Consider the following 10,808-nt stretch of genomic DNA (forward strand, 5'->3'; position numbering starts at 1 on the left):
TCTTGAGAGGCAATACATCTGCCCAATTAGCTGACTCATTTTCATACACCCACTCAGCAGCTACCTAGAGTGCCTTCGGAAAGTATTCAGACCCCTTGACTTTTCCACATTGTTATGTTACAGCCTTATTCGAAAATGTTATAATCTACACACAATACCCCATAATGACAAAGCGAAAACAGGTTTAGAAATTTTTGCAAATGTATTAAAAATCAAAAAATGTAAATACCTTATTTACATAATTATTCAGACCATTTGCTATGAGACTTTAAAATTGAGCTCGTGTGCATGCTGTTTCCATTGATCATCCTTGAGATGTTTCTACAACTTGGAGTCAACCTGTGGTAAATTCAATTGATTGGACTTAATTTGGAAAGGCACACACCCGTCTACATAAAGTCCCACAGTTGACAGTGCACGTCAGAGCAAAAACCAAGCCATGAGGTCAAAGGAATTGTCCGTAGAGCTCCGAGACAGGATTGTGTCGAGGCACAGATCTGGGGAAGGGTAAAAAAAATACTGCAGCAATTAAGGCCCCCCAAGAACAGTGGCCTCCATCATTAAATGGAAAAGTTTGGAACCAACAAGACTTCCTAGAGCTGGCCACCCAGCCAAACTGAGCAATCGGGGGAGAAGGGCCTTGGGTAAGGGAGGTGGCCAAGAACCCGATGGTCCCTCTGACAGAGCTCCAGAGTTCTTCTGTGGATATGGGAGAATCTTCTAGAAGGACAACCATCTCTGCAGCACTCCATCAATCAGGCCTTTACCAATTTGTAAGTCGCTCTGGATAAGAGCGTCTGCTAAATGACTTAAATGTAAATGTAGCGTGGCCAAAGGAAGCCACTCCTCAGTAAAAGGCACATGACAGCCCGCTTGGAGTTTTCCCAAAAGGCACCTATAGGACTCTCTGACCGAGAAACAAGATTCTCTGGTCTGATGAAACCAAGATTGAACTCTTTGGCCTGAATGCCAAGCGTCACGTATTGAGTTAAACTGGCACCATCCCTACGGTGAAGCATGGTGGCATCATCATGCTGCGGTATGTTTTTCACTGGTAGGGACTGGGAGACTAGTCAGGATCGAGGTAAAGATGAACAGAGCGCTCAGGACCCAAGACTGGGGCGAAGGTTCAACTTCCAACAGGACAACAACCCTGAGCACACAGCCAAGACAACGAAGGAGTGGCTTCAGGACAAGTCTTTGAATGTCCTTGAGTGGCCCGGCCAGAGCCCGGACTTGAACCTGATCGAACATCTCTGGGGAGACCTGAAAATAGCTTTGCGACAACGCTCTCCATCCAACCTGAGAGTTTGAGAGGATCTGCAGAGGTATGTGAGAAACTCCCCAAATACAGGTGTGCCAAGCTTGTAGCGTCATACCCAAGACACAAGGCTGTAATCGCTGCCAAAGGTGCTCCAACAAAGTTTTGAGTAAAGGGTCTGAATACTTATGTAAATGTGATATTTCAGTTTTTTATAAATTAGCAAAAATGTCTAAAAACCTGTTTTTGCTTTGTCATTATGGGCTATTGTGTGTCGATTGAGAAAAAAACCTATTTAATACATTTTAGAATAAGGCTGTAACGTAATGTAAAATGTGGAAAAGGTCACGGGGTCCGAACACTTTCCGAATGCACTGTATACTTGCACTGTCTGATATCCATCCAGAAGCCTGGCCTAAGTGGAGGAGGGTGGCTTACTGTGCTCATCAGTCTTGTTCTTCCCCCAGTGCTTCCTTTCTCCCCAAGGGTCACGTTAGAGTTAAGAAATCTGCATTTTGAACAACGCAAACCATTAAAATTGTGTCTTAAACCATTTATATTGTATTATATTCAAAGTATTTTTTTTATTCAATGGAGTGATCAGGCTCCTGCAACTATAGTTTTCGTTCACAGAAAATACATGACTGCGACACATTTGGCAGAAAACAGCTATTTGGCTAGAAGCCACAAGTAAATGAGCTTAGCCTACAATGAAAAAGCCAGTCATTTCTTTGCAAAAACTCAGCACCGCCATTATATTTCTAATGTTTATCATAGAAAGAATGTAGCCAGCTACATTCCCTAAATGTTTTGCTTTAAGTTAATCGTAGATTTTACCAGAGAAAAGTAGGTTACATTGAGAAAAGTACCGGAGAAAAAAGTAGAGCGTTGTCTGAATTCTCACTCAAGTGGAGATGTAACTGAAGCACAATGAGTCTGATGCAGAGCAGAAAACAAAAACGCAGCTAAATATTTATGCATCTTTTATCCTGTGTGAAAGACGTAGAATTCTGCATTAATGTCCCCTCCCCACCCCTGCGATATGAACCATGCCCTCTCTGCCTCATACAGTACAAACCAGCATAACACAACATTCTCTGGGCACAAACACCAGATCTCTGTCAGGCAACAGGAACAAATTATATGGTGTGTAAAAAAAAATATATATATATATATATATCTAGGGATAGGCTATTCCATCAGCATTCTATTAACGATAAACCCTTAACTTTCCAAGCGTGTTGAAACCACGTGTTCCAGAAGCTTTTAATCTCCATTAAAAAAAGAAAAAAAAAAGAAGGTACAAATGTGTGAAAAAAAGCGTACCCAATAATTTAGTTTAAGTCTTATTGAACTTACCTGGACTACTTCTATTCCTCTTTTCCTGAAAGACAGATGAGAAGAAAAAAAGAAATCAAAATACATTCATTCATTATTTAAACATCAAAACGTGGAGGTGGTAAAGAGCGAGCACTGTCGCAACTCCAACAGATTAACCGGACACATCGGCATTAAAACAAATTCACTTTCTCCTGCAGTGTTACATATTACAACAGAATGAAAAGACACCATTGTGTCACCACACACCAAAGTATGTTCTAGTGTTCTGTAGTGGCTCCCAATCACATGGGGAATCTCACACCATCAAAGGTTATGGACATCAAGGGCAGAGATGGCCAGCAAGGAAACCAAAATAGAAAGTGCATGCACCCCCCACCACTTTAAGAGTCCTGAGTCTGTCTCACAAAACATACTGACAATGGCATAGGGCTACTCAACTGTTCCACTTATGCATGTAGTGGATAATATTAAATGTAACAGACTTTGGCATTATTGTTTCAATTTAGCACACACGGTAAATCTTAATTCTGGGACATTGAAGAATAGAATATGAATTTGTTACAGGAATTCATAAATATATCGCTGTTAAGGCTAAATAAGCTCCATCTGCTTTAGTCAGAGTCCAGGGACAGGGAATGTCTTTACTTTTGAAAGATTTTTTTTTTACCCAAAGCGCAATCTAAAAAAAAAATGGGTTGCCTGGCAACGTGCAGACAGCCTACAAGAGAGAAATCCTCAGTGGCGTTTGTGCAAGAGACTTCCAGCGGTTCTAACGTAATAAACCACAATGCTCCTCTAAAAGACTTGACAGTCTTTCAAATCCACCTCAGTCTGCCCAAACAAGCAGAAGTAGTATAAAAGTGGATGTTTTCCGTACTTATCAAAAACAATAGTGATCCAAAGATCTTAGGAGTCGTCAAGTAGTGAACATGCAAGTCCAACTAATCTGAACATACAAACATCGGTGAGAGCATGAACACTAGGCTACGCACAGTGTTTCCTATACATATATATTCTTATGTGTTTTGGGTGTCCGTGGTGCCTCCCGCAGAATTTTTATGTAGCCTCCCGAGTGGCGCAATGGTCTAAGGCACTGCATCGCAGTGCTAGCTGTGCCACTAGAGATTCTGGGTTCAAGTCCAGGCTCTGTCGCAACCAGACGCGACCGGGAGACCCATGGGGCGGCACACAATTGGCCCAGCATCATCCGGGTTAGGGGAGGGTTTGACTGGCAGGGATGTCCTTGTCCCATCGCGCACTAGCGACTCCTGTGGCTGGCCGGGCGCAGTGCAAGCTGACACGGGTCGCCAGGTTTACAGTGTTTCCTCTGACACATTGGTGCGGCTGGCTTCCAGGTTAAGTGGGCATTGTGTCAAGAAGCAATGCGGCTTGGTTGGGTTGTGTTTTAGAGGAAGCACGGCTCTCGACCTTTGCCTCTCCCGAGTCAGTACGGGAGTTGCAGCGATGAGACAAGACTAACTACCAATTGGATACCACGAAACTGGGGAGAAAAACAGAAGAAAAAAAAATACATATACGTTTATGAAAAAGGAATGAGAAGCCCAGTTCTGGTGACTTTTTTTAAAAAGGACATTCTGACAGCATCTAAAATATAATTTCCACCTCCAGAAATGAGCCCAATAACATATTGGTAAAAATTATTTTAACATATTGGACCATGCATATAGCCCAGCGGTAGGCAACCGCTGCAGGCACTTCATGTTTTTGATTGAACCGACCTGGAAGACCAGGTGTGTTGAATTTAGGCAATCACTGAACTGATCAATTAGCTCAGTTGGCCAGGTGTTGTGCCTAGTTGGAACAAAATCCTGCAATACCTGTGGCAGTCCAGGAACAACAGGGTTGCCTTACCCTGATATAGCCTATGCATGGTCTCAATTTAAGCAATAAAAAAGGTACAAGTGTTGTGGTATATGGCCAATATACCACAGCTAAGTGCTGTTCTTAGGCACGCTTCTATTGTTTCAATAAAAGTGGTTCAATCTGTCAAGGCAGAGAGGTTAATGGGACATGTAGAAACCCACTGGGTTGATGGGAGCTATTGTCTAGATCAAATATTTCTCTATAACGAAAGCACGAGGTCCAAACGCAAACAGGAAGAGACATGGCATCTTACACAGAGCTGGTGATATTAAAGTGCTGATGGGCCTCAGACTGGGTTCTCCGAGTGTGGGTTCCTCTCTCTATGAAGTTGAAATGGAGCATTGAATGAGACTACTAAAAGCATCGGAGGTTCATGTCACTCAATAGTAGGTAAAAATGGCCAACAAAAATAACCTAAAATAATAATTCCAAAACATAGGCCAATAGCCTAGGAGTAAAAGAACAAACCCTACTACACCAATGACTTGCCAAATCTTTACAAGAACAAAAACACAGTTGCGCCCAGGTCACAGCCCCATGGTAACAGTAGAGCAGCCATTCACTGATTTACAACAATGTGGATATTTAATACTGCAGCTGGCACGTTTCATGGGGTGTGAATGGGGTCATTGGTTTCAGCCTAGCTCAGAGATAGGCAGCACTCTCATATTGTTGCCTGGTCCATGCGACGAAAGGAAAGGAGGGAAGATTAATAAGGCAAGCAGAGTTGCCAAGGCCAAGCTTTTTGTTTGGGCTTGACACACGAGGAAGTAGTTGATAGTGCAGGGTGATGTCAACTTTTAAATCGCTCTCCTACAAATCACACATTTAAACAAAGTCATACAAAAGCTCACGCGCCCACACACACACAGTTAATGTTCACAACAACAAATTCTCCATCAAGCCAATAGGATGGCAGGATGGTGAGAGGTCAGGGGAATACTAGTCCAAAAATAACAGATCTTTATTCCGTTCGCCTGTGTGTGCATCCAGAGTGAGAGATCCCCCTAACCCTGTCCTGACAGGAGGAAGTGACAGAGCTTCCCTTGTGTCCAGAGGCAGGTGGTCCAGACAGTCATTTCATTTCCCTAATAAAAGGTTAACAGTTCTGCCAGCTTATGGGCATTATTAAAGCAGAAGTCCTTTACGGCAACAGCGTCACCACACCTCATCTCTGACCAGCGGGGATCTCCCAACAACCAGCTGGCCCAGACAGCTCTCCAGGACCACCTCCATTTTGGAACACTCAGTGTCCCAAATGCACTCTTGTGAGGAGGGCTGAATAGAGTCTAGGCAGATGTTGGGGACAGACATACTCTACTGGCTGAAACAGACATTGATCTAACACTAATTACTGTGTGTCATAAACCTTTTAGGTGCATATGAAAATAAACGTGGTTAGTATACAACTTCAATTAAATACAGCAATTAGTGACTAGGAGACTGAGCCAATCTTGTTAATGTCTAAAACTACCACAACTTGATTTCCCCTCATGTGGGTGAGCGTGGAGCTTACACCTAATGTGTAACACACCCAATGGTAATGTCAACACTGGAGAGCTAACTTTATAATTCCAATGTCACAGAAATACTGCAGTACAGTTGCATAGTGTCCTGCACTGTGTGCACGCAAATGAAAACACATTGTTTTTTACAATACAGGAACAGAAATGGATAACAAGGATGTTTCACCTTTCTTCTTCAAATAAGAAATTCATATTTTCCCAAGAAGCACATTGCAGGGAAAACCCACTACAAAAGAAGAACTAGGAGAGACAGAGCAGAATAGCTCACCTGTCATCAGATATGAGGTAAAAGTGTTTGCGTGACCGGATAATGAAACCAAACAGGAATTCCTAGACACATCTTCACTTTGTCAAACTGAAATTATACTCCAGGCCATTGACCGCAACATGAACTACAGCTAGAAGCAACCATGAAGGTTGAGTATGTTAGGCCAACGCCACCATGCACATTCCAAACCAACATTTCGTGGAGTAGACAGTACAGTGGACAGTACAGCAAGGAGGTAACCCGCGACCTAGTACTACATGAAACAAATTGTTCCTGTCACGTTCCTGAACTATATTTTCCATGAGAGTAGGCAAGACGCGTAACATTTGATTGTTCCTACAAGTAATCCAAGCCCATCCTTGGCCTACACACACCATACATAACAGCACCTCCCCACCCTATAGCCTACATATTACACCTGAGCAATCCTCCAGAGGAAATATTTTGGTTGGAGTGTTAGGAAGAGATTAAAAATGTTTGGTGGATTACATCGTCGTAATCTGTGCTGGCTCAATCAGGTTGCTTATCAGCCCCCTTGTGAGGTGAAAATCCATTCAGAGTTCGTACACAGTGTCAAGACAAATTCAAGGACTTTAATTACTTTTTCAAGCATTAATATGCAAGCATCCATTTGTAATAGTTCCTATTATGAAATTGTTTCTAGTTCCCAACAGATGGCAGTATATCACCACAACCACAAAAAATAAAATAAACATACTATTCATCACTACCTTGCATGTTCTACTCAATAATACGTGTTTCACTACTTATTTACCCCAAGTTTGGGAACCACTGTACTACTAACCTCTCTCCCTGGTTGCTTCAACACTTCCTCTCTCTGTGTATCTCCTTTATCTCCTCTTTCATTGCAGCCTGACTCACCACTGTCTGTCTCACTACTCTCTATAAAAAAAAAGGTATTTGTGTTATGAGAACTTATAGTACCCCATCTTTTGATTATAGCTAGCTTAAATTTCAGTTAAATGGTCCTGCTGAGGTCAGGCTCCGTTCAACGTTAGCTTCTAACTTCCTCCTTCTAATCAGCGAAAGGTATTTTATTTAACTAGGCAAGTCAGTGAAGAACACATTCTTATTTACAATGACGGCCTAGGAACAGTGGGTTAACTGCCTTGTTCAGGGGCAGAATGACAGATTTTTACCTTGTCAGCTCGGGGATTCGATACAGCAACCTTTTGGTTACTGGCCCAACGCTCTAACCACTAGGCTACCTGCCGCCTTGTCTCTAACCAGTAATGACATCATTCACAAGGCAGGCTGAGGCGATAACTTTGAGTGAGAGAGAGACCGAATAAGTGAATGAATAAAGTTGTTGGCAATCAGCTTTGAAATCAGCTTATTTTGAGTTATGGAGTTATCACAAAGTGCTAGGGTAGTTAATTGATGTTAGCGTTAGCTGTCAGCTAGAAAATAAAGTTAGCCTACAAAGCTGGGAGCTAAAGGCATCTTCTTCCATTGTAAAGGTTGTAGCTAGTATGGACATTGTTTTGCGAACAGTAATGAACAGTTTTAATCTTTTGCATGCCATGTCACATTATTCAAGTGTGTTAGCTCCCAACTCATGCTGCACATAAGTTAACATGATGCAGCCCAGACTCCCAGTGCAGGCTAGCAATGAGTAAATGGAGAAGAAACGGTGCGCACTACATTAAGTCGGCTGCACTGATAGACTGATTTGGTCCTTGAAACACATTTGACAGAACTACCGAAAGTAACAAATTCTAGTACTGAAACGTTTTTAATTTTCTAGTATCAAAAAAAAGTTTCAGTATAGCGTGCAACACTAAACACAGGAGAGTAAAAGGCAGGTGGATGGATACCACATCTAACATGATACTGAGTCAACCATGAAGGACTAATTTAAATATGCCTCTTAAAAGGATACAGGTCAAAGAGAGCATGGGATTAATGAGATGACAGTTAAAACCCATCATATCTAAAACATACCCGACAGCCACTTATTTACTCCACCAATCAATCACTAAATCCGAATGATTTTGGTTGCCCGAAGATTATGATCACTTAGCCAAAAATTCTAAGTAGCTTTTTTCACAAAACCAGAAAGAAAACTGACTAATGAAATTATTTTCAAATGTTTTTATTTATTGTTCATAACCTGCCCAACGGGCAACCTCACAGCAGGCTCGAGTTGCTCAAGTCACTACAATCCCTGTGATTGTTTCCTACAAAAAAATGCAGTCTCTTCAGAGACACTGAGAAATGCACTTGGCCTATCACTTGTCCCCAACAGTGCTCCAAAACGGCCAGCAGACACTGTTACATGATAGATGCAAATTGAGCTCGAGCTCACACTGAATTTATGTAATATCCTCTTCAATTAATGTTCAAAATGTGTACTCCTCCAAAATATAATCAGTTAAAACAAGAAAAGATGGATGCAACACTTGGTTCTTGAGGTCATAATATAAATAGTAGCGCCATTTGGGCACATTTAAAGTGATTCCCTATGTTTTTAAGACTGGATATTTGTAACAAATAGCTACAGCACTACTAGTACTAGCTACTACAATGTATCTCGCACCAGATTGCTGGCTGCATCCCTCCAGGACTGTAACTACTGTACAGTAGACTGAAATGTAACCACCAGTAGCTACAGTGTTGTCAGCACATACAGTAGCCTACCTGCACAAATCAGCAAAGGCCTGAAAATTCAGCTTCTTCATCTTCTTCTCGCTGAGCCAGTAACCCACTCTTCTGCCTTTCAAAAAAGTCTGCATCTCCACCTCGCGTGTTCACAATCCAGAAGTTACGGTCGAATCAACCTGGACACTGGCGAAAACAGGAAACTGTCGTCCCACACGAACCTAGAGGGGAGGGAGAAATGACTTTGTATTTCGTATTAGCCTGGCCATGTGAGGAAACGGGACGTACTAACTTAGCTAGTTAGCCATAACCAATAAGATGACTCGCAAGCTGCAACGTCTCTAGCTAGGAGTAGCAAACTAGTAGTTATAGCCATAACAATAATGTCTAACTAGCTAAACTTATCTGAATTTTAAATGACTGTTAGCTACCTAAACGAACATTTACCAAAAGCTCCCCATAGTCTCTTCGGAAATGCAGCTAGCCTAACGTTAATTTCTAGAGATGCGCCACATAAAGCAAGGCATTACTTAGCTTGTGGTTTCTAAATACATTCACTAGGATGATGACAAAGCTCGAGGAGAAGCAAATACACAGCAAATTTTCGGAATAAATCCATAAAAAGTTAAATAAAATGTATAGCTACCAGCTAGCACGTGTCCTCTGAATTTCACCTAGCTAGCTAGCTAGCCTGATAGTTAGCTGTCCATTCTCCGTTCGGCTGGTTGTTCAAGCTGAAGTGGTGACCAAGCACTGCACGGAGATCTTCTCTCCGATTTCACCTGACTGCGTACTCGCACTCTCGAATAGAGCTCCTTTATGTAGCCCTAAACAACTATGCATACCGTTAGCTAGCTTGCTGGGGAGATTATAAGGACACAGTTGACGCTTAAACCGACAGCCAAACTTTACCCTAATTTTAATGAATTCTGACATAAAATATCGGTTGTCAAGCGTGTCCTTATAGCCTTGATGAGCATGAAAACGATGTAAACCATATGTCATGGCCGTCTCAGTCACCAGACCCATTTTAACACGTATGGGAGTTTCTGGAGAAGCGCCCGGGACAGCGTTTTCCACAACACACTATGATGATGGAATTTCTAGTGGAAGAATGGCGTTTCATCTCTCCAATAGAGTTCCAGACACGTGTATAATCTATGCTAAGGTGCATTGAAGCTGTTCTGGCTCGTGGTGGCCCAACGCCCTAAGACACTTTATGTTGATGTTTCTTTTATTTAGGCAGATACCTGTATATCATTAATATACAAAAATAAAATACAAGTAAAAAAAAAATGGACGTAGCAACTGAGGATTCTAGCTTTAAAGGCAGGTGTTGGGGGAAGTTGAGACATGCCGTCCAGATAGAATGGGCTTCATTATAACATTTGACTTGTTTTTCAGTGGTAGTAAGAATATTACCAACGGAATGGGTGGAGTAAAAGGCCAGCAACAATCGGTATTATTGAGAGACCCATGAAATGACACCATATATACATTCTACAGACCCTTGTGAGTATTCCCTGTAATACCTTTACTGCGGCACCCAGAACTGTTTTTGTTCTATAAGCCAATATGTATTCCAAATACAATGATTCGCATTGTGGCAAATGGAATGGGTGTTGTAAAAGGCCTGCAACATTTTATTCAAAGCCCCATGAAATGACACCATACAGTATATACATTCTACAGACCCTACTGAGTACTCCCCAACCCACTTTTACATCGGCACAAATAATCGTTTTTCCTGTAGTGCTATTTGTACAGTTGAGTGTCCAGGCACCCCATTTTAACACAGTAAAAGGCCATCAACATTTAGTATTATTCAAAGTCCCATGAAAAAACACCATATATAGATTCTACTGACCCTACTGAGTCTCAACCCCACTTTTACATCAAATCAAAT

General features: G+C 41.9%; 1 protein-coding gene across 1 annotated transcript in view; it reads right to left on the reverse strand.

Moving 5' to 3' along the window:
* LOC115162264 (inositol-tetrakisphosphate 1-kinase) overlaps window positions 1-9,903 on the reverse strand; it is a 58,747-nt gene extending 48,844 nt beyond the window's left edge. Inside the window, exons 1-3 of the mRNA XM_029713414.1 lie at window positions 9,549-9,903; window positions 8,942-9,123; window positions 2,621-2,645 (exon numbers count right to left, since the gene is read on the reverse strand). Coding sequence (XP_029569274.1) covers window positions 2,621-2,645; window positions 8,942-9,036 — 120 coding nt within the window. The 5' untranslated portion in view covers window positions 9,037-9,123; window positions 9,549-9,903. The remainder of the gene's footprint in view (window positions 1-2,620; window positions 2,646-8,941; window positions 9,124-9,548) is intronic.
* Window positions 9,904-10,808: the final 905 nt, after the last annotated feature.

The sequence above is a fragment of the Salmo trutta genome, chromosome 25, assembly GCF_901001165.1.
Source record: "Salmo trutta chromosome 25, fSalTru1.1, whole genome shotgun sequence".
Classification (NCBI taxonomy): domain Eukaryota; kingdom Metazoa; phylum Chordata; class Actinopteri; order Salmoniformes; family Salmonidae; genus Salmo; species Salmo trutta.